Genomic DNA, 24,291 nt, shown 5'->3' on the forward strand with positions numbered 1-24,291 from the left:
AGCACAGTTCTAAGCACTGACACTGCCCCTCCGACCCTTTTGGTGACTTAGGAAGCTCTTTGTATTCAATCGTTTGCTCCTCCATGAAAACATGAATTAAGAAGTTCATCTGTCTGTAGTGACTTCACAAGTCTCTCATAAGGATCAGATTTTAAATTATTTTTCTTTTAGAACTCCAAGGCCTCTATACCTCAGTTCCTGGAAAAACACTGTGAAAGGTGGTCCCTAATTCAGAAATAGCTTGTAGGAATTCCCTTGTAGGAAAACCATTTAAGGGTGGCAAATTATAGCAGGGCCAAAGAAGGGGAGAAAATGCAGAATAAGTTACAAAAGCATCCAGAATTTGACATGTTACCTGGTGGCAGGACAGGGTAGGGGAAGTGGGGGCAGGGGGAAAGCAGGACAGCATAAAAATGTCCAAACACAGCAGTCCAGTACTTCTACTGTTCTTCAGAAATCAGACAATCTGCTTGGCTAAACCAAAGGCAACAAGCTATAGACACACCAATTTATTGTGTAAAGCACCTTCAGAAATAAAAAAATTTGTCCAAGTATGCGCATAATGTCTACATGTCAAAGACACGGACACCAAGTTTATTAAACAATGCAATTGATTCACACATCATTAGATCTATCCTGTTGACTTTTTCCTGGGGTTTTAGGACAACATCCAATCCTACTTTTATTAGCCACCCTAAGACTATTCATATAATTACACGATGTACCTTGGTTTTAGCCTTTTCCAATTCCTTTTGCAAGCACAGCTTGTCTTCCTCCAGGTCACTGCGGTAGCGCGTAGTAACTTCGAGTGAAGCTTCTGACATAGACTGCTTTTTAAGAGCATCAGCAAGCTCCTGCTGCAGCTGTCTGATCATGCCCTAACGAAACAATTAAATGAGCATGAATATAGCTGTAAGAACATGAAAAATGCCTTTACTCTGACTTAATTTGGTTATACAATTAGACCTGTCTTTTTATTGAACTGAAGTGAAATTGTCTGTCACCAGCAGGCATGTGCACAGACAATCACCTCTCCATCTTTCTCAGCTGAGCACCCCTTAACTCTCAGCAGCTGTTCATGAGGATTTCTGTTTTCTAATACATAAAAAAGATCCTGGTATTGTTCTTCTTCTTGAAACCATACATAAGCACCAACTGCAATCACGGGAATTTTTCTAACAGAATCCAAAGAAATCTGTTGTGATGCAAGAGCCATAGTGTGATTGCAGAAACTACTTTGTTGACCAAAGGCAGGACTTGGTATTCCATTGTTCTTTGTTCTACTCCTGCATTTTAGAAATCTAATTAAATGAATACATATATCTAAAAGCTCTTTTTAGATATACTCTAAGAATATGCTGAATCACATCCTCTTACAGCTGTCTTAATAAGTACGTTTTAGAATAACAACTGCCCTTATACTGACATATTAAGTTTACCAAAATCTATAGAGTTCATACAGTTATATAGATGTAGTATTTTCAGAGGGAAAACTGTTGTTTTGGTATGTAGAATACACAGCAATTCACAGATTAAAGTGACTGACAGTATTGCTGGAGTTCCCTCCCCACACCCACCTTAAAGTAACTGACAAATGAAGAATAAAGCAGTTACCTCACACATGCCTATATTTATCTCACTCAAAGATTCTGGACTTGTTAGGAAGAAGGAAATGTAATTTTAAATCAGTATTCAAATCAGTAAAGGAGCCAAACCTTACACCAACGTGTCTATATATGGAATTTTATTAGTTCCTATTTTCTAGAAAGTAAGGGAGATTAAACAAAATGAGTAAGGCAATTTTCAAGTCATTGCTCTATCTGAAATTGGCCAAAATACTCTATCATTACAGAATACCCTATGTACTCCTAGGAACACAGATAATGATGCATTCTCCAGGCAGGCCCCTTAGAGCCCCCAGAATATACATAAATTAACACCTAGACACTATAATACTCTTCAATTTTGATAGCAACTTACAGAGAAGCAATGTTTTTCCTCTGTAGGAATTTATTTTAAGTCCATCTCACACAATTCACTCATCTGCATCTTCATTTCTCAACTGTCCCATATTGGATCAGTCTTCCTTTTATATCACTCTTACTTCTGTCATCAGTGCAATACTTCAAAAAAACATTAAATACCTAAACCAATTCTACAGGGCAAAAAATGGACTAAGGAAAAGAGATGAAAAAAGTTCTAGAGAAGAATCACCTTTCTTGATCAAAGCAGACGTGGATACCTTTTTTCTGCTCTCTGCTCAGATCTGAGCAGTAACATCCCATTTATCAAAATCTTACACAATTTCAAGAGAAACACAACAAACCAGAACAAAATATCATTATCCAGTCCCTTGCATATAGCTTGTACCTGGAACACTTTAGAAACACAAAATAATTTCAAGAACTGGAAAACTTTAAATTGCTCTAAGTTTGTAATTTACCTCTCTCTCTATTTTGTCAGTCTCATACTTGAAGACTTGTTCTCTTAAATCAATACACTTGGCATTTAATTCCTTGTTTCTCTCTTCTACTAGGTAAACTTGCTTTTCAGTATCAGCTCTGAGTTTGTTGAAAATATCATTAAACCGATCTTGCACATCATTCACTACTTTTTCTTTGATGATCCCCCTGTTCTGCAGATCTTCCAGCTGCTGACGGAGCAAAAGGTTTTCACTCTGGAGCTGGGCCAATCGTTCCTGCATGGATTCCTGCTTTATTATAAGTTTGTTTGCTTGGTCTTTCTCCAGTTGTCGAGCATGATCGTATTCCTTTGCCTGACACTGGGTTTGACTTAATTCTTTTTGTGTCATTTCTAAAAGCAATGTTTTTTCTCTGAGCGTTTGTCTTAACTGGTGAAGCTCATTTTCTAGACTATTAGCTTTGCTTTCAGCTTTACTCAGCTGCTGAGACAAGCTCTTGCTGGCTTCTCGCACATCTGAGAGGTCATGATGGAGCTTGTCTTGCAAACGAAGCCATTCGTCACGTTCCCTCTGAAACGTTCGTTCGACATCACTTTTTGCTGACTGGTGACGTTCAAGTTCTTGAACAGCAGTGTTCAAGCGGGAACGAAATGATTCAATTTCTGTCTCTAGTCTGTCTTTGCTTTCTTTTGTCTGCTCAAGTTTGGAAGTTAGCATTGTGGATTCTGTCTTTAGTAAGTTCAGCTGTCCATTGTACTGAAAAACTGTTTGTGTTAAAGCTTCCTCATTCAGTTTAAGTTCCTTTTTGAGATCTTCGTTTTTTTCTTTCAAGGTCTCATTTTCCTCTAAAAATTTTCCTTCTTCCTCCTGGTGCCTAAGTCTTATTTGATCAAGTTCTAGTCTTAGCATGGCAATCTCATCTTGCAGTAACTGATTTTTGTACAACAGATCCTTTTCTCTCTCAGTGTCGGATTCCTGAATGACAGAGAACATGAATAAATATCCAGGTGGGAAATAAATCTACAAAACCACTTCAGCGTTAAACTGCATTTTAACATTTCTAACATTGCAACATGACTTCAAAGATGAAAGTGACATTTCAGATAAGACACAAGCTGATCTATGAACCAGTGCATGTGTCCAACACATGCATAGAATGAAAGTGTAATGTATCCGTAAATAAACATGCCAAATATACAATGTCTTTTTTTGCCATAAAGCAGCAACAAAATAATAAAATTATTTAAAATATTTCAGGTATAAAGGTCTTAAAATGACAGTGCTTTTTTGTGTGTGCATGCCTTTAAAATATTCCCTTTCAGGTTAATTTAGCTGTGTTACTGATCTGGTAAAATCTATGTTTACCACAGGTAAAATCTCTGTTTACCAGGCTAAAAAGGGTATTTTCCTTTTTAAACGTCTTCTTGACACTATTTTTTAGCATTACTGAAAGTTAGCTATACAGCCGAATCATCCCTGGAATGCAAGAGTCTTGTACAGTGCCTGTTTATTATACAAATTTTTTTCCATGTAAACGTATTCACCCTATATTTCTTGGGCAGCACAGCCAAGAACAAATAGTTTTTCCAAGAATATCACATTCTTAGTAAATTCAGTAAACTTTTAAAGACTTTTTTTTTTAATACAGTGCTCACGATTGCTTATTCTCCTTCAATTATTCTAACTAGTATCGAGAGTTTAATTCATTGTTGACCTTCCTTCATAAGATTTTAACATGTCGAGGTGAAAAAGAACTTCGTATTTCAAGTAACTAAGTTTGATAATGGAATAAATAATTTAAAAACTCCCAAGGAATGGGAGCACAGAGTGAGTGTCAAACAACTTCCTTCCTGGTCAGTCTGGATGTAGGTAGCTAGGTGTTTCACTGCTAGAAACCTTAGAAAGTGAAGATAAAATGCTGAGGAAATAAAAACAAGACAGTTTAAAAAACGGCATAAACAGTGTTTTCTTTTAGTTTTCCACCTGTACATGCAGTTCAAGTACATACAGCACTGATACTGCTTTCCAGAACTTTTAAAGACATTTTTAAAGACATAAAGGAAAACAGAAGAGGTATTTGCACAGTAAAATTACACTGGTAAACTGTAAATAATCCATCAAGAAGCAGAAAAAAATATTTAAGTTTTATTATGACTTTAGAACAAACATGGTGAAATTTAATTAATTAGAAAAAAATCTGCTTACATCTGAACTTTTTCCTATAGTTCTTCTTGTCTCTTCTTCTAGTTCTTTTTGTCTCCAAAGATGGTTGTTCAAAATGCCTTCTTGCAGGGCTCTGGCACTCTTTTCCTGAGAGAGCTGTCTCTGTGTTTCATCACGCTCGTCTTCAACCTACAGTAATACAATTAAACTACTTGCACCTTCAGAAAAATCAAAGCTAGCAACATCTTCCCACTCTCCCTTTTATTCTTCTAAATATTTTTGCTTTCCACAGTTATGATAATCCATCTATAAATTTTAATTTTCTTCTGAAAAATTAAGAAGAGATATAGAATGCTTTGTAATAATTTAGAAAAACAACTCAAAGCCAGGCTTTGAAATACAAACGAAAAGAAAAGGGAACAGACTACTTGGAAAACAGCTGTTTTCAAAATCTGGCAATAGTTACCCAGTGCCTCTTCCATTAACAAAGTATCTTTCAAGTGTTTAAGCCATTATCTAACGTACCTGTTTGAAGAGCTTTCTCATTGTTACTAACTCCATTTCTAAATTCCTTGATTGTAACTCAAGTTGCTGTTTCTCCTCCATCTCTTTACAGTATTGCTCTTCTTTCCTTCTGAGTTTTTCTCTTGTTTTCTCATATAGTGTTTCTATTCTGAGCCTCTTTTCTTCTTCTTGTTTCAAAGTAAATCTGGGATTTAACAAAACAGTTGAGAAACTAAAGCACTGACACAAAAATTAGATATTCCACACTATGAACTTGCAGAAACAACTCAAACCATAAAAATGTTAAGTATTTTCAGATTTTATATTTTTACTTTAATTTTTAACTTTTTAAAGAATTCTAACTTTATCCATGGTATCAGTTTTACAATATATAGAAATAAACCATTGAGTGTTTTATCACTTTTAAGTTTATCTAGGTAAACATACCGAGGTATGCACATTTCTGTTACTTTCAAAGAAGTCATCTTCATATTACAGACATTTTGATCAAGAGGAGTTTGTTGCTCATCAATCAAAGCAATATAAACTTTTGACTATGACTAATTTACATTTTCTTAATATGATGAGCATTGTCTGCATATTATGGATTCAGTGACTGCAAGTAATGCTGATGAAGCAGCACATCACTTACCTCTCTGACAGACCCACCAATTTTTTAACAAGCCTTTTGTAAGTCTTAAACCCTCTGCATTTCTAAATATATTTTTGAAAATTGACTTCATTCTTGAGTAAATAGAAACTGTGTGCTTTTCCTGTGGTCAGCAGTTGTTTAAGTTTAATGTGATTAAAAATAGTTTTAAACCTCTAAGGATCTACACCTGGAAGAAACAAGAGCAATCTGATTTTGAAGATTATCTATAGAGAAACCCTTAGCTTCTTTACTAACTGACACAAGTAGCAATAAGCACCAACACAGTAAGAAGTGGTCCATGGTGTGCCCACAGTACCCAAACAAAAAAAGCACTTTTGTGTTTCACGATTATTTTGAGTATTTTTTCCTAATATGTTTGTGACAGTCAACAAGAAAAAAAATTATTTACATAAAAATATTAACATAAGAACAGTGCTGGCAAGTGAAAGTCTGCTTTAGAAATTCTGCAAAAACAAGTATCAGCAACCACTAATAAATTGTTCAAAAGATTGACAGTAACATTTGTATCTCAATGGTTTATATTGCAAGGAAGAAAGCTTTACATATAATTTTTATGGTAATTTCACAAAAAAATAGCTTCTATAAGTGTAAGGCTAACATTGCTTTCAAAATTTATTAAAAATGAAAATATTAATTATTCACAATTGATAGATACTTGAGAATTTTGAAAAATGGTGGCTGAGGTAAAGCTAATTTTCTTCACATGGGGCTGTGTTTTGAATTTGTGCTTAAAACAATTGATAATATAGACGGTTTTGTTATTCCTGAGCAACACTTGCACAGCAACAAGGCATTTTCTGCTTCTCCCACCACCCTGCCAGGGGCTGTGGGTGCACAAGAAGTTGGGAGGGGAGACAGCTAGGACAGGTGACCCAACTGACACACGGGATTTTCCAGACCATATGACATCATGCTCAGTATGTATAGTGGGGGGAAGAAGGAGGATGGGGGGGATGTTCAGAGTGATGGCATTTGTCTTCCCATGTAACTGTTACATGTGATGGAGTTCTGCTCTCCTGCGGATGGATGAACACCTGCCTGCCAATGGGTAGGGGTGAATGGATTCCTTGTTTTGCTTCGCTTCTGTGCATGGCCTTTGATTTCCCTATTACAGTGTCTTTATTTCAGCCCACAAGCTTTCTCAGTTTTACCATTCTGATTCTCTTCTTGCCATCCCACTGGTGGGGAAGTGAGTGAGCAGCTGCGCAGGGTGTAGTTGCCAGCTGGGCTTAAACCATGACAAACTGCTAAGTCCAATTCAGGCAAAGCTGGGAATAGCTTTGTCTTCCTCATAATCCTCTTCACGTACCAGGAGGCACAACTCAAAGCTCACTTCCCTCAGCCTCTCCTCACAGGGCTGGTGTTCCTGCTCCCTGACCAGCTTGCTAGCCCTTTGCAAAACTCACGCATATCAATTAAGATCCCTCTTGTACTAGCCCAAAAACTGGACACAGTGCTCTAGATGTGGTTCAGTAAGTGCTGAGTAGGGGCAGATAATCACTCCCTTCCATCTCCTGATCTGCTGCCATTGGCCTTCTCAGCTGCCAGCTCACACTGGTTCACATTCATCTTGCTCTCTGGCAAGACCACCAAGGTCTTCTCAGCAAGCTCCCTGGCCAGGCCATCCCCAGGATATCATCACAAGAAGATCTTCCTTCCCAAGAGCAAGGCTTTGCATTTGTTCTTGCTGAATTCCCTATGGTGTGTACTAGCTACTCCTGAAGTGACGTAAACAGAGGTTAAAAACCTCACATCATCCAAGCCTAGCTCAGGATTATAGAGAAAGGGGCACGCCTTAATTTGACTTTTCAAATAAGCGAACATGAAAGCAAGTAAGCACTTGCTGCTTCTCTAAACACTTCTGAGTTGCACTCTGTGGAGTTACCTGAATTTCTAATATTGTACACCAACACCATACACATCTCATAAATCACCTCTCTTGTAAGTCTCATTTTCCCATACAAACTCTCTTATTCTCTTCTCTTGCTATAAAAAAAAAGTGAAAACAACATCCAGACAATTTTAGATAGTGGTAATATCCAGGTGTTTGGTTTTTTTTCACCTGACATTACATGCTTTCTTTATAGCATGACTTGCCCATGGGACTCAAAATACACAAAATCAAAAGACTAGAAGCTTCTCAACCATCACATGTATCATCAGCACCTTCTGGAACATTAACACTGACAAGGTAACACACTAGCAGAACACAAGATTACATACTTAAGACTTTGGATATCACTTTTCCATTCCACTTCTTGATGAGCCAATATGGATTTCAAATCTTGAGTCTCTTCCGCTCTTAATTTTGATTCCTGCTTTTCACTTTCCAATTTTCTTACTTCTCTCCAGACTGCTGCATACCGATTTTTTTCATGCTCTATTATTTGTTCATATTTAAGAAGTATGCTTTGAATTTTCAGTAAAATAGCAGAACCTATTTTGAGATAGAAAAGACAAAGCTGCACATATGCGTAAATACTTTCTAATGTGTAAATTATTTGATTTGTTGTAGGTGATAAAAGTTTTGGTAGTGGGAAGACTGCAGGCAGTGGGAGTTCTGTGTGAGAAGAGGCCAGGGGTTGCCCCATGCCAGGCAGAGACAATGGACCCACTGCAGGGCACAGCTGAGCCTTTCAGCCATGCTGGTGGCACCTCAGAAAAATGTATTTAGGAGAAGACAAAATCACCACTCAGGCAAAGGAAAAGGAAACAGATACAAAAAACAGCTCTGTATACACTCAGGTCAGTGACAAAGGGGGCAGTGGGGAGGTGGTACCTTAGATATAAATAAACTAAGACACCTTAGGAGTGCATACAATGAAACCACGTTTTAAAATACTAACTTGTAACATCTGAGGAAAAAGTGACTTTAGAACATACCTGTATGATCCACAGGAAGCTGTTCTAAGAGCAACATAGCCTCTTTGTAGGTGGATGTTGGTAATTCGACATCTTCTGAACTTGTGTCAGATGAGTGAGTCAAATCAAGGTCATCAGTTGCATCCATTTGTACGCCAACCTACAAACAATATAGTATTTTCTGTATACTACTATGTAATATTACAGATGCATTAATGACTCATTCTCTCATTCACATTCCATATCTGATTGATCCCATCCAAGAGATTAAAAGCTGATAAAACGATTTATCAAGAAACTAATTTTATAGTACCTTGTTCTTTCCACTCGCTGTTTTTGCTGCAGGTCTGGAAAACAGAAATGTATTTCAGTTCTGGAATGTTTATCTTGCATTAAGAACAATATCTAAAGTTGTTCTGGAAACCTAATTTCAGTAGGGAATTAAAGTAAAATTTAATACAAGAAATTTTTCAAATGTAGGTGAATACTGGAAAAAAACTGTCTATCATCATTATTGGAAGATTTTTTTTTCACAAGATATTAAGCAAATAGTTGAATTAACTGTTCATTCAAAATGATAGGAATCATATAGCTATAGACATGGAGATACACAGATACATAGTTATGTGCATTCCTTGTTTAATACTAGAGGTTTAGCTCTCTTCAGTATTGAGACTCTTTCCCTCACAAGTCAAAGAACCATAATTTTGGATTCTCTAGTGTAGTTAAGGCTGATGGGATGGAGTTCGTTTTCTTCAGAGCAGCCCACACAAAGGTGTGTGTTAGATTTCTCACCAAAACAGTGCTGACAACACACCGGTGTTTTAGCTGTTGCTGAACAGTGCTTGTACCCTTCAACAATTTCTGTTTCTCATTTTGCCCCCTACAGTTAAGTTTGAGGTAGGCAAGAAGTCAGGAGGACATACAGCTGAAGAAGAAATAATAAAAAGAAAAAAACCCAAACCCTAAGATGCATGTGATGAAATAGCAACATTGTTCTTCTGTAAGTCTCTCTTCTCCCCTTTTCAATATATAAAATATATGTTTACATATACACTGACCTTTGGGTAATTTTTTGGCACTTGAACTTGGCTAAGATGTTCAAAGCACATTAAGCAAAAATGATGTGTTTTGAAACACAGAAGGCATCAGGTCATATTGTCACATGAAGGAATAAAAACCACTGTACACATCAGGTTTACAAAGAATTTACCTTTAGCTTTAGGTCAATTTTTATCATTAAGTAAGTTTTACTTCTAACATTCCTTCTATTCAGTACCTTCCTTCCCCTTGAGATGTTTCACTGAAAGTGCTACTATCCAGTACTTGAAAATTATTCCCCCTGGAAGAGCACATCTGCTGATTAGCCTTCTGCTTTGAAGTCTGTCCTTTATTTTTCCTTGCAACTTCGGGATTCAGGGCAAATTCACTACATTAAACAGAAAGGAAAAAAAAAATCACCAATTGAGTAACTTTACAGAAAACACTTCTTTGAAACAGACATACTTAGGATGATGTCCAGAAACAACTGAAATGAAAAATATCTCTGATAAAACACAGACTTAACTCTTGAGAATTGTTGAGTATTTAAAAGTATTTAAAAAACCTTGCCCTAAGGAATGAGGGGGAAAAATGGAACCTGAACTGGATTCAGGCAGTATCTTACATCCAGATCAGAGGAAGTATTAAGAGCGAAGATTCCCTTGAAGGACAGAGAGAAAAACATTCCTGCTTAGGATTACGTAAAAATATCAATGCCTCCTTCAAACTTGAGATTCATTAGGTAATATCTTTTCCCTCTGCCTAAAAAAAAAATGTGGTTTTCTTAAATGTTTGTGAAGCAGTGGACTATCAGTATGGCTTTCAGCATTAAAGAAATGGCTTCAACTAGTACAATATTAGAAAACCTGAAAGATACTTAAGGAATGCTACAAATAAGAATTTAAGATGTCTTTAGTTTAGACTTTCATTGGCATTTTAATAATTTCTGACCTCTCCTCAGGTGAAAAGTTCTTGTTGACTCTTTCTTCTGTAGTGCTTTCATCCTCCATTTTCAAACATTCATTCTTCCTCAGCGTAAGCTTTTCTTTCATTTGCTGATCAGTAATGTTACCCAGTGGTGTATTTAATTTATCAACAATTTCCTCTTTTGCCACTGTCTGCGTATTGAAACATCTTTCTTTGCTTTTTTCCTTCTCAACCTAGAAAAAAGGGTAAGTTTCATGTATTAGTCAGTATTTTCATAAAAGAGAAACACAATATCCAAGATCGAATAATTCAGAGTTTACCCCTGAAGAAGTGTAAAATGAAAAAAAAAAAATACAGACAAGTATTTTCACAAAAACTATATTACAAAGTGTATTATCACTGAAAGTACTTCAAATTCAGTCATGATTCTATGATGTAACAGAAACATAGTCCTCAGAAAGAAAACAACAGTGTATCTTAAAACAGGAACAACAAAAATGTAAAAGCATTACTGATGGATTAAAGAGTTAGAAGGACAGTACAACGTTAGTTGTAAAAACAGAAATAAAAAAGCCAGGTGCAAGTGTGCTTGGCTACTGCTTCCTCCATGGAGGGTAGGTAGGGTGGCAGGGAAGAAGATTTCAAACCCACAAGTAGAAGTTCCACTCACAGCAAACAGGAATTTTACTGAAGGGCAATGAAGACACATCATGCAGAAATCACAGCAAATGAAAATTTCAGTCAAGACCCTGTTCAGAAGCTATTTTCATTCTTTGTTTCAGAATTGGAACTGATTTAATTGTGTGCACTTCTTTTTATGTCAGTGAAGTGGTAACTTCTTACACTGGAACTGAGTGCCACGTACTGTTAAACAGGAACAATAGTGCATTCTGTGTTTTCTGAAAAAGGGGGGAAAGGCTGCTCTCTTTATTGATAAGTATTGTATTTTCATTAAAACAATAACCAATTTGCACAAAGCATCTTCATTTAATGATGAATAGCTGAAGTGAACAGGACCATTGATATGGAGAAAGACTAAACAATAAGGAGTAGCAGGTGAACTACCTCTTTTTGCAGCTGTACCTTCTCTTTCTCCAAAGCCAGGAATACTGTTTGCAGCATTCCTACCTTACTCTTAAATCTCTCCATATCTCGTTTTAGCTCTTCATCAAGACTCCTTTCCAGCATGCCACACGATTCCTGAGCATTAGTGAGAAGACTTTCAATTTCTGTTTCTCCTATATTACTGGTGGTAAGGCAGTCCCTGGGAACATCATCATTAAATTCAGAGTAGTTTTTAAGTTGCATTTCTGTTACAGAATGTGCATTTTCATCACTTGTACAAACAGGTCTTATTTTAGGAAGAATATTAGAAATGTCACCCAAAATACTTGATTTTAAGCTATGTCTCAGGGAGTAAGCAGGACCTTCCTCTTCATTTTTACTACTTCCATTAGCATTCTCTTCTGTTTCCATAGTAGGCATTTTCTTTTTCTCTCCTTTTGCTAGAGAAACCTTTCTGTTATCTATATTGTTAATGCCAGCTTCTTCATCTGTATTCCACGTATTGTTTACATTTGTCTTTAAGCTATTTTGATCAGGAAGAACACCATGACTTGGAAATACAATTTCCATTTTGGGTACTTTTCCACCTAACGTAAGTTTAATATCTCCAAATTCACCTTCCCTTTTTAACTTATTACTTGATTCTGTCACAGGAGATGAAATAATGTGAGAACTCTTCGATTCTTCACCAAAGCCATCTTCTGGTATTTCTTCCACAAGGGAAGCAGTTTTCCCAGCTTCATTTTCACGAAACAACTGCTTCAGCTCTGCTGTAATGTTTTTAAAATTTGTTTTCAATTCCCTTTTCTCATTTTCAACCCACATTCTTTCATATCTTTCTTCCCAAGGTTTTAGATTTAACTCCTTGTCAGCACTCTGCGATTCCTCATTTTCTGTTAGGGCTTCCTGACGTGAAACTTCTGCTTTGTCAGTCTGATTTTCATGTGCTGTTTTTTCTATCAAGTTGGTAGTTTCTAAAATATATTTATCCTTAAGTAAACAGGTACAGACAAGAAAGTCACCAAGAGAAAGGAAGTTACAGTTAATCTAGGTAATTTCTGTTGCAAACTCATCCTATAGTATAACAGAAATAACAGAAACATATAAAATAAATATACATATATATACACACATAAGAGAAATAAGCATCAAGGTATTTTGAAAGCAATTTTTATAATACAAATCAAGGGATAGTAAATTAAAGGTTCACTGACTCACCTTTTTCTTAAAAATAAAGGACTTACTAGCTACTAGGACTTACTAGAGACAAACAGTTTTTCTAGGATTGGAGTTGTCTAGACATTAGGGTTGCTTTTACCTTTAAGCCTGCCTGCTTTTTCTAACTGGTGGCCTTTGTTAGAAACCAATTTATTGTTTTATTGCTTTAATACCATTTTTCTTTGGAACTGCCAATGTTTTCTCACCCTCCTTCCTCCATTATTCTCTACTATCTGGCATTTTACAATCCCTTGCCAGCTAAACTAATACACTGTTAATGAACATGACAAGCTTTTTACTGTCCCCCACATGGAGACCTGGGCCTGTTTCTTCACCCAAGATACAGAAATGTTAAATTCCATTCCAAGCTCCGAAGAACAGCATTTATTAGGGAAACCTGTCCCTTCCTTCCCTCATCCCAAAAGCCAGGAACCCAAACTTGTGTGAAAACCATACCATGCCTCACTCAACCCCACCCAGTCTCCTCATGTCCCTCACCCCATGCCCTGCTCCTCAACCGCTCTGACGGCTTCCGTCATGTGTCACACTTTTCCCAACATGCTCCCTCCCCATATGCTTCCTAGTGCCTTCCATACAGGCCTACAGCCCTAATCCCAATGGGCTGAGACCACCCAACTCCTCTCTCTCTTCTTGTTAGCCAGGCCCTTCTCTCTCTGCAAAAGCTCCTGCTTTCAGAACAGGGACGGAGCCCCTCAGCCAGCTACCATCTGTCCCAGCCTGTCCATTCCCCAAGTTCACTACCCAACCCCTACCACCTTCCAGCAGGCCTAAGTTCCACACTCTGCCTGGTAGTAATGAGCATGTTCCTCTTTCATTGTACCTGGGTGTGGGGTAGAAGTAATTTGCTCCACTGTCCCTTGAGGCGCTAGAGAAGACTCCATACCCCTCTATCCAGCCCTTTCCCTCTCCTGTTGTAGGCCCAACACAAACAGGATGCCTACCTTACTCCTCTCTAAAATGCCCTCTGAAAAAAACGTATTCAAACGCTTACTAACATGGTCAAAGAAGTGTGTATTTTGCAGAGGCAGGGAAAGCATTGAGAAGGTCACAAAATTTAATTTTTTTTTTGTTTCTTCTTCTCTCATAAAGGGGAAGACCAGGCATGCTTAATCAAACAGATCAGCATATTAAAGACAAATTTCCTTCTTTATTTGAATGCGCAATTTGCATAGGGAAAAAATGAATTTGACTGCACTGTTTCTCAGCACTGTGCAAAAGGAAAAACACTGAACAAAGTTTAAGCAAACCAGCTGGAAACAAATTAGTATAACAGTAAGTATCCAACATAATTATAAGGATTTTTCTCCACCATAAGACAACTACATCCCATTTTACTTCAGGCTGTTATACAACCTTCATCTACAGGACTCTCCAGAATTACTCATTGACTGGTAAGTTTCCTTTACTTTTTAAGTGTATAATATATAATTCTTTGCTTTACAGTGTATAATACAATTTACTGATTCAGATTCTTAATTCAAAATATTTGGTGTTACGTACCCACAGTCCATAGTTTTCAATGGCATCCTTAACATCTTCTTTTTCAGCTGCTGCTGATATATGGAAAGTAGATCCTGAGTACTCACCTACAGTGAGAAAACTGTATTTTAATAGCCAGCATGACCTAACACTACTTATTTATATTGAGAGTGCATTTGAATCATATTTTTGAGAAAAATCTTAACACAAAATAATGCATCCCCTCTAATTTGTGAGATCTTAGGGACAAAAATTAGCATAAAATAGATTTAAGATGCATCTGTGTACATTGCTTTCTTCCAGGCATTTAAAGGAAATTTGCTGAAAATCACTATAAATGGTCACAAATAAACCAATCCTGTTTCTTAAAGGTGCATTATCTCTATCTCTCTCTTTGAAATGCTGTGTGCCATACAGTACCTAGTTACATGGCTCCAGCAACTGTAATTTTCCTATGAGCATATGTGCAGTGCACAAAAAATCATGAAAAAAATCACAGCTTTGAAATATTTTAAGGACTCAGCTTTACTCTATGCATTAAATAAATCTGTCTCTAGACATGGATATGGACTGAGTATTTCAAATTGCTGCCTCATCTGTTGCAGAAGACATGGATGGGAACAGAAAGACAGACATATGTAATGTTGAGAATCAATCCATGATCTGAACATTTCGCTCATACTGTTGAAAACTGGATTCCATCTCTCAGAATTTCTATATAATATAGGCAGGTCACAAACTTCTCAGACACAGTCACTCAGTCTAGCAGCCTATCCTGAATCTCTCTTACACCAGAGAACTGGACTCCAGATAATCCCAGGTACAATCTAGAAGCAGCAACTCACTGTCATTGTTCTTGTGGAAGGCACATTGTACACCTTCAAGTGACAAGTATTCAGAAAGAAACAAGTCTTAGCAACTCAAGTGTGCAATCTAAAAACAAGAGATGGAGGCTTTTCACTTTAATCACTCTGCACCTCCTGTCTTTCTCCATAATGCCATGGATTCTGCACAACAGCCTTTCTATTCACAAAGTTTCACTGCTAAAGAGGGACACAATATCCTTCCTACAACAAACGTGAGTAAGATGGAGAAAAATAGATAGATATAATCATAAAAATACAAAAGGGCACAACCTCACTTCTTGGCATTTTCTGCTTTAGGTGAGGACTTTTGCAAGCCTTCATTTCTTGAAGGGTTCTTAACATTTGATACAAGCTCAGAGTTACAACTTTTTATCTGAACTGGGAGTCCGAGCTCCTCAGTCAGTCCTAAAGGTCTCCAGAGGTCAATTCTAACCCCAAGGTACACAGTGTGAAGTAACAGCCTTTTCCTCTCACCTCACTGCTAGGTAAAATTTCTGACAATTTTTGTAGATTTGATTGTTGGGTATTTCAGCACAAGGCATTTCACAAGACAACAGTCATTAGTGAGTTGACAGCACTAATTTCACAGGGTTGTTATGATGATCTCTTGATAACTCTGATGCATTTCAGATGGTCTGATTAACTAAAGACAACAATAACAGCAATAATTAGGGACTATCTAAGGATAATGTTCTACAAGGAGCACAGGCATTTTTTTTATTTTCCTCGTTGAAAAACAAGAGGAGCTTTAGACTTTACTCTTGCTTATACATATCCCAATACCAAGCTGTTTGCTGGTGCAAAAGAAGGTTCCACCCAGCAGTAAAAACAGACAGATGTGCTGGTGGTTGAGAACATTCGTAGGTAGCACCACGGAAATTACCCTAAATTATCACTACCAAGACTGCTGTAATCAAAAGCAACCCAAACTCCTATTTAGTCTTGCCCATCAGTGAAGTTCTCAACCACAGCTATGTTGAATTTGAAGTCTCAGTCTTCAAATAAGATTTTAGGACCTTTGGAGCCCATAAGATCTATTTCACATAGTGTTTAATCAATCTTGAAATTTCTGTGTAACAGGCACAGAACAAGGGAAAAGGCAGGAAAGACACAAGGCAACAATGTTCTTCCATCTTTAGGACTGCCTGAAAAGGGGAGACGACCACATGTATGCTGGAAGAAGCCTGCATCATGGAAGGGTAGACTATAGGAGGGAGCAAACATGTACAGGTGCATATTTCAGTAGTCCTGCTTCCAGACCACCTTGTTAGAACCATTAATTTAAAATTAGGAAAAGATTTACAATTACAATGTGTCTGTCCATGAAAGAACATTACAAAGAGACTGTTATGGATACCTTCAATATCCTCGACATCTTCTAAATCAAATTCCTGCAATAGATCTGCAAAACATAAAACAGATGCCTTATTAAATACTCCTAAGAGATTATGAAGCTAAACCTAGAACCACTTAAGGCAAATATTACCTGACTTCTGCTGCCTGTTTTTAGGAGACATTTCGCTCATTTCCAAAGCAGATATGGGAGTCTTCAGCTATGAAAGACAATTCAATGATAAAACACCAAATTCAAAGTAACTACATACTATTTAATGAGCAGAATAAGTAGTCAGTCTGACACAAACAAATACTTACCCATGAATTGTTGGGTTTGTCCAAAAAGCCTGGAAGTGAAAAATGTTTTGGGAAATGTTATTTTATTTAATTGTGGGTACCTTTTACTCCATTCGACATCAGGAGTTTCTACAACTGTTAGTCACAAGCATTATTTCACCAGGAGTACAATACTGAACGTTCCATTTACCTCATCATGCAGCATGTGTCTTAGTATACAAGAAAAGAACAATGCATAATTCCCACCATACACCTTGGATTTAAAAAATAATTATCACAGAACTAGGACAACTTAGGTGAAGCAATAAGGTCATGCTTGTTAACAGAGCAAGATTAAAATGTTTAGTCCTTTTGAGGAGCTGAATCCTGCTTTCTAAAAGGATTGTTTCAAAAGCCAAAGCTGGTCTACTGTAATGAATGATCATAAAAGAGCATTATGACTGTGATTATTCTACAAGTGCTTCATATTGAGGAGCATTTTCCTTTCCATTGATGGGGCTATGAAAGCACGGGTGCAGACACAGAAGCCTCATATACGTCTAACAAGGTGAAATCAAGGCAGTATTCATCAGATTGTTGTGGTTTAGCTTGCAGGGGAACAATAGAAACAAATGTTGTTTGGTTTTAATCTACATTTATAGCATAGTTCCAAATTTTTTTTTTTGTCCAACATTAAATCATTTCCAAACCCACACAATCTACTGTCCTACCTATATTTCTCAAATCTTCTGCTTTAGTCATCTTACAGTTTGAGTCCTCTTACTAAATAAGTATATGAAAGAATACTTAGAAATATTAAGAATGGCTTCATGGCAAAAATTCTATATTCAAATAAAATTTGTTATATTTTATACTAAAAAAGAACCCAAACTAACATTAAAAAACGAACAATATTCAATTTCACTAAACCTGATAGACCAGCAGCATGGAAAGAGCTTAGAAAGATTACCATAACCACCTTTTACCCTTTTTTCACACTAATGCTAAACGTGTCTTAGTGGAATTCTTATCTAAGCAGAATTCCATGACAAATAGTTAACAACTACATTTGAAGCTCCTGGAAACTTGTAAAGTTTTGCTCAAGAGACAGTGTCACAAACCACAGGCAGAAATCCTCGGCAAAAATCCCGGTACTTGTAGTCCTATTTTAGCTCCTAGGCAAAGCACAGCATAAAGCTATCAAAATGCTATCAAGGGTTAAGGTAGAGGGGACAAAAATGCTAAGCCAGATCATAGCTGTCTTCTGCTGCATTATCATCCAAAAATGTCAAATGTTGAGAAAGGTCAGTCCTAAAACACACTGTCATTGCTATGAAACGAGAACCTGAATCAAAAAAAGCCTACATACTCGTCTGAAGAACACACATAATGAATGCAAAGAACTTCCTTTACAAACCGGCCAGCAAGTGCTGTGATTACTGGTGTTAATTAACAAACAGTAAGCTGGTATGGTTTGCACTCACACCATGACAGCATTTCTAAGACAGACACTGATAAAAGTTTACTTTAGCCTATAAATGCTTACAGACAAACATTAGCCCACCAGGAAGTTACCATTGTCACTTTCCCCTGAAACAATCTGGGAGCATGCTCCATGTCTCTCTGCAGCTGGGAGCAGCACAACACACGATATTTTTCTTGGACTTTCAGAATCTGCCTGCGTAACCTAAAACACATGAATGAGAATTGGTACAAATGCATTTTCAACTCATTTCTATACAATAAGCTCCTGCTAAACCAATTCACGTAGCATGGTACCAAATATATTAGGGATACAAAAAACATTTTTTAAGGCCCTTGGCAAGAATGCATCAACACATAGTATACTGGAAAATCACAGCAGTTGTGTTTGTTTTCAGACCTTGGGCAAGAACTTCACACCAGTATTCTGCCACACTGACAAACCTTGACAAACTGGACAACTACATACAAGAATTAACACGGTAACTCAAGATACAGGTTGTGAACCAACAGCTGCAGGTCTGCAGTGGTCCAACATTTGTACTGAACTTGTATCTGGCATTCAAGTTGGTACTGATATTCCCTAGGCATATGTCCTGCAGTGGCGAATGAACACAGTGCTGCTCACAATTGCAAGAGCCATTTGGGTTGAACGAAGATTAGCAAGGCAGAGCTTACAACCTCCTTAAAATTAACAACATTTGTACTTTTAAGAAGGGGATGGGATGAGCTCTTTTTCTCTCACAAGAACCAGAGGGACTTCGCTACAGACCCTGCTCATTGCCACAGACAGAAAGAATGAAAAAGGCAAACAAGGCCAGCATGTGTAGTGTCTCTGTTGAAGAAGACTTTGAAGAGGGCCAGAGTACAGCTACAAAAGGTAGAGAGGATCTGTCCAGAAGCAGCTAGCCATCTCGGTTGTAGACCCCAAGAGCAATGGCCCACCAGGTCAGCAGACTAGGGCTGTATGGTGAAAGAGCAACAATCCTGCCAGCCTGTGAAAAGGTCAGAATATTTTAAGCAGCAAGGAACTTCACTGTTTCAGTACTACACTAGAAACCAAACTCAAAGGCCAGTTGCTGAGACCCAAGCCATTAGCTCAACCTAACTTCATCCCAATCCTAACTGAGCAGCTGGTCTAGAGCACAAGTACTTCAAGGGCCCCCAGTTACAAAGATATGGCAAAAGGAGGAAAAGAGGAAATAAGCCTTATCAACAGGAGGGTCCAAATCAGCTCCCAAGTGATTCTGGATCTTACTCCTACTCCCTGCAGTGGAAACCCTTGAGTCCTTCACAAAAAGTACCTCGGAATCCCAGGGAGATTCAGCATCTTCCTCTTGCTCTGCTCCCACTGTTGGAAGGGCACCTACAAAAAAGGTAAGAAGTGAGATGCTTGAGTGTTTGTACCTCACTCTGCTTTCTCCTCATCAGTCAGGTCCTGCATCCAAAGATGCAGGTTCTATTGATGAGGACAAACTAAGAAGCAAGTTTTATTCAAGGGTTTCTTCCCACCCAGACACATCATGTCCATTTCCAGCCCCTTTTGCTTCCTTTCCATCAGAAGATGGCTATACACAACAGCTGACAAAGCCACAGACAATATCCAACACGCTCGGGTAACATTCAGGAAGATACTCCAATATCCTGCAGTTCTGTTGTATACAGAGCAAAGGTCTCTCCAGCCTACAGCTCCAAAATTCGGCATTTACTATCACTTTTCACTGTACAGGGGGTACTATAGAAACACCATCCAAAACTTCCTCACACTAACGTCCAAAAAGTCACCAAGAAACAATGCTCCTTTTGTTGTGCTACTAGGAAAGATCTTCCCTGACAAAGTTGTTACCCTGCCCCTTCCCAGAAGCTAGACACCTAAGCATTGCCATTTAAAAATTGAGGCTCACACCTCAAACACTTAACCCAAACACACAAAAGCTATTTCTGTCTTGGGGGGGTTAAAATTCAAACCTCTTCTCTACCAGATGATTTTAAGGTTCAGTCTCAGGGGGTTCCTAGCCTAGCCAGATTATACTATCGTATTTTTGATGCCATGATTTTTTGCCTTTTCTTTTATACCCCTGTTATACCTTTTTACAACTTCTGTATTCTTAGTGCTTTTTGCCTACATTCTTGGACTTGTTTGTTCAGCTAGGAGACAAAACATTTGAGAAGCTTCGTAGGTAGGGGGTAGTGTGCCCCAGACCCCAAGGTCCTCTCCAGAACACATTTTGTACTCAGAATCATCATGGGGAAGGTTCCTTGGGGAGGGAGGCTCATTCCAGCCTCTAATTGGGGAATTTTTGATAATATGCTAATTAGTAAGACCTATAATGTTATACCAGATCTTTTAGAGGTGTGCATTTCGGTGCATTCCACCTGGATGTAGTGCACCTAAGGATCCTTAAAATAAATACCAAGGTAAAATCCCTTTTTCCCCTCTAACCATGTTTGACCCTTGATTTTAAGACCAGGAAAAGGCATCATTTCTATTTTAAGCTACTGCATTAGGAAAAACTGATTCAGGATTCAATTGTGGCGATGCATAAAGACGGGGGAAGGAGCTGGACACCAGTGAGGACACCCACCCCAGAAGAGGCAACTGCCAATTCCAACCTGAACTCTGACTACTTACACTATGCCAAATGCATACTTATGGCAAAACACTTACAGACAGATGAGCAGGTATAGGTACAACACTAGAATACAGCAGGTTCTGCCAGGCAGGCCTCCTGTGTAGCATCTGAGCAGCTGCTACACATGCTCTGGTAGCATCTACTGCAACAAACTACTCTCTGGAGACAGACAATGGAAATGGTGCTTTCTCTTCCTACTGTCAGACCTCAAGTAAGTACCAAAGTGTCCTACTCTGATTAGGCTGGTCATGTTTTCAAGTACACACGTGGTGCTTGGGAGACCTTCTACATTTTGAAGCTGGACAAGGTGAGGCACTGGAACAACTTTCTCTCAGCTTGACTCAAATCCTTCCCTGGCTCCAGCCAAGAGCAATCATAGCCTTTCAACATGACAGTACTCATCACAGAAGAGAATACTACTGTCACTGAAGGCCTTCTAGTCCCTCCTTCTCTTTTTCATCTGCGCATTTTGTTCAGATCACTTCAGGGAGAGCATAGCAACAAATCAAGAACGGCACTCGCTTCATTTCGCATTACTTGGTATACAATGCTGCAATTTCAGTTCTTTAAGAATGAATGAAAAGCAACACAACCTGCTTTCCTTCTCTGCCAGTGCCCATTAGGACTCACAGGCAAGAGAAAATTTTGCTATCACAGGAGTCAATCACCATTTCAGTTCATTTTCTATGCATTAATATTTGTAGAGGAAGAATCTGGATCAGGATTTACTAAGTCATTTCTCTCACCAGAGTTGTCTTTTGCAGCTTTGTGGACTTCATGACTATCATTACGAACAGAATTTTTCACATCCTCAACAACTGTAGTTTGTAGCTTTTTGCCAGAGCCTTCCTTCTCCTCTTCTTTGTGTTCAGATGATTCTTCCTAAAAGAGGTCAACCAAAACAGCTGAAAAGAACAGTAACAAGCATCATCTTTGCTGTTCCTCCATAAGCAATTCCTCATCTCAGTCTAACCCTAGCTTCATTTAAGTTACAACATTCCAGACCATATTCTTTTTTTTCCCCTCTACTTTGCTCCAAGGAAAATCATTAGCTTCCTGTTCTCAATCTTATGCAAATTTCTTTTTGTTTCCTCACTTTCAGCTATCACACCATGATTTTTCCTAAATAGTAGTAAAACTTCACAGATTAGAAGTGTAACATAGAATTGAGAAAAATCTAACCGATTCCAGAAAGAGTCTACTGCCTATTCTTTTTCCATATTATATTACCTTATTATAGCAAAGAAACTCTTCTGACTCTGAGTAAGACACTGTATAACATCAGAAGTGGATGATCAAAAGATGGATGTATGTGAAAAATAAGTATTAAGAGAAATCCAGTTTGCCACGTGTTTCTTACCTATCCGACCCTTAGAAAATACCCTTGTGATTGAATCATCCCTATATACTTACTTTGGTGCTTGAATGAAATGTTGCTCCCAAATTTTCTTCTTGCTTATTTAAGTGCAAGTTTTCACTTTCTTGTTTCAGTGGTTTACAGACTTTATCATCTATTCCTTCATATTCCTCTTCTTCAGTATCTTCACCATCCACATGTTCAAGTATGACAAAGGTTGCTCTTTCACTTTCAGGTCCTGGGGTTTTTTCTGCTAACCAACAATTACTGCCACTTTCAAAGCCATCACTAGAGCTTGACTTTTTCTCCCTAAGACTACAACTATCTAAGAGAGGCTGAGGTATCTCTTTTTTCCAGTCTGTCATTTCAGAGTCCGCAAAACAGGAGCCAGCATTTCTGTGACACTTCTCCTCAATCATGCTTTTCCTATTCCAGCTTTCTTGGGTATCTTGCAGATTATTCAGATTTTGAAAGACAGCTTGTTTTGGTACTGACTTGCAAGATATTTCATTATTCATGATCTTTGGAGACACTGCCATTTTGTTTTCTTGAAGCCTTTCACAAGACCCAGCTATGAAAGACACAGGACTATCAACAGATTCCTCCACCTTTTCATCATGTTCCTTACTTATTTCGTCATCATCACAGACATCTCCAGTTCCCCACTGAGCATCCCCTTCATGCTTAGCTTTACTGAAATACTCTAATTTCTGATTAATTTCCCCTTTAGGTTCTGTTTTCTCCTCTTCCAGTATTTCATTAGACTGAGTTTCTTCATCTTCCAGCTCTTCCTCCTCCTGTTCATCTTCAGTAAAATCTTCTTCATCCTCCTCCTCCTCGTCTTCCTCCTCATAATCTTCATCACCATCTCCATTGTCATTTTCATCCTCTTCCTCCTCCAATTCTTCTTCATCCAGGTTGCTTGCAGCTGAGACATCTTGATTAAACAATTCTTCACTGTCTCCTTTGTTCACATTTGCAGCTGATGGGATTTTTTCTTTGAGACTTTTCTTTGGCGACTTAGGACTTTCAATTCCAGAACCATCACCATCATCTTAAAGCGCAAAAAAAAAAAGGACAATGCATGTGAACAGAAGGAATTATGTAAACAGTAATAGGCATGTTATCAGATTAATGTACAAGAGAGAAGCCATTTGGGAATGTCCGGAATTGAAGAGAGGTGAGGTTGGGCAGGATGGAGGATGAATTTGATTAAGGAAAAAGGCTTAAGAGGGGATTAATATCTTCATTTTAATGACTTATTTTATTCTGAATTACTAAGTGCTGTGTTTTCAAAATGCTACTTTTCTCATTTACTATCACAAAAAACCCCCCAAACCAACTAAAAAACCTACTTATCAAGTCTACCTTATATATCAGTATATCATGCAACCTTTTGCAAATAACTTACTGTTTTTCCTGAACTGATGTGAAGCACTCATTAACAGTGTCAGGTTTGGCTTCTGCAGCTTCTGTAAATAAAGATTTATTTAAGATTTTTTTTTAACAGCAACAACAACAAATCTTTTGTTCACATCAAGTCTTGAACAGTAAATATAATCAGACTGTCCTTATGATAGTGCTGGCTCCATCCTATACTTCTAACTACACAAACACTCCTCTCATATCCAATTGAGTAAGTATTTCACACTGTGGAGGCATCCTTCTGCAAATTGTTTTCAAAAATATTTACGTGCATAACAGTTCTAAAATTATGTTTCTAATATTTGTAATATGTAAATAAAATTCAATTATATTTAAAACTGCATTTTCAGGATGCTTACTTGCAAATGTGCACAAGGTAAGTAACTGTTAAGATCCCCATACTTAATGCAGAAATTAGTCCCTGCAAGTACACTTTAAAAATATCCCTAATCTCAAAATCGTGACAGAAAAATGTAACATTTCTATTTAAATTAGTGCAAGAAAATGAAATCAAGTTAAAACTAAACATGCTTGCATCTCCA

General features: G+C 37.8%; 1 protein-coding gene across 11 annotated transcripts in view; it reads right to left on the minus strand.

Moving 5' to 3' along the window:
* Window positions 1-24,291, minus strand: part of LOC125324445 (ankyrin repeat domain-containing protein 26-like) — a 54,105-nt gene that overhangs the window by 16,651 nt on the left and 13,163 nt on the right. For 9 of the 11 annotated variants that reach the window (XM_048300303.1, XM_048300305.1, XM_048300304.1 and 6 more), the window contains 19 exons: window positions 23,736-23,796; window positions 22,381-23,378; window positions 21,714-21,849; window positions 19,639-19,700; window positions 18,428-18,539; window positions 16,895-16,923; window positions 16,728-16,794; window positions 16,599-16,643; window positions 14,397-14,482; window positions 11,658-12,647; window positions 10,617-10,825; window positions 9,904-10,053; window positions 8,938-8,971; window positions 8,646-8,784; window positions 7,986-8,199; window positions 5,111-5,294; window positions 4,628-4,774; window positions 2,444-3,397; window positions 726-878 (listed from right to left, as the gene is read on the minus strand). In XM_048300303.1, coding sequence (XP_048156260.1) covers window positions 726-878; window positions 2,444-3,397; window positions 4,628-4,774; window positions 5,111-5,294; window positions 7,986-8,199; window positions 8,646-8,784; window positions 8,938-8,971; window positions 9,904-10,053; window positions 10,617-10,825; window positions 11,658-12,647; window positions 14,397-14,482; window positions 16,599-16,643; window positions 16,728-16,794; window positions 16,895-16,923; window positions 18,428-18,539; window positions 19,639-19,700; window positions 21,714-21,849; window positions 22,381-23,378; window positions 23,736-23,796 — 4,770 coding nt within the window. The remainder of the gene's footprint in view (window positions 1-725; window positions 879-2,443; window positions 3,398-4,627; window positions 4,775-5,110; window positions 5,295-7,985; window positions 8,200-8,645; window positions 8,785-8,937; window positions 8,972-9,903; window positions 10,054-10,616; window positions 10,826-11,657; window positions 12,648-14,396; window positions 14,483-16,598; window positions 16,644-16,727; window positions 16,795-16,894; window positions 16,924-18,427; window positions 18,540-19,638; window positions 19,701-21,713; window positions 21,850-22,380; window positions 23,379-23,735; window positions 23,797-24,291) is intronic. The other 2 variants (XM_048300306.1, XM_048300308.1) reach the window with 2 other exon arrangements.

This window comes from Corvus hawaiiensis, chromosome 4 (genome assembly GCF_020740725.1).
Source record: "Corvus hawaiiensis isolate bCorHaw1 chromosome 4, bCorHaw1.pri.cur, whole genome shotgun sequence".
NCBI classification, from domain to species: Eukaryota; Metazoa; Chordata; class Aves; order Passeriformes; family Corvidae; genus Corvus; species Corvus hawaiiensis.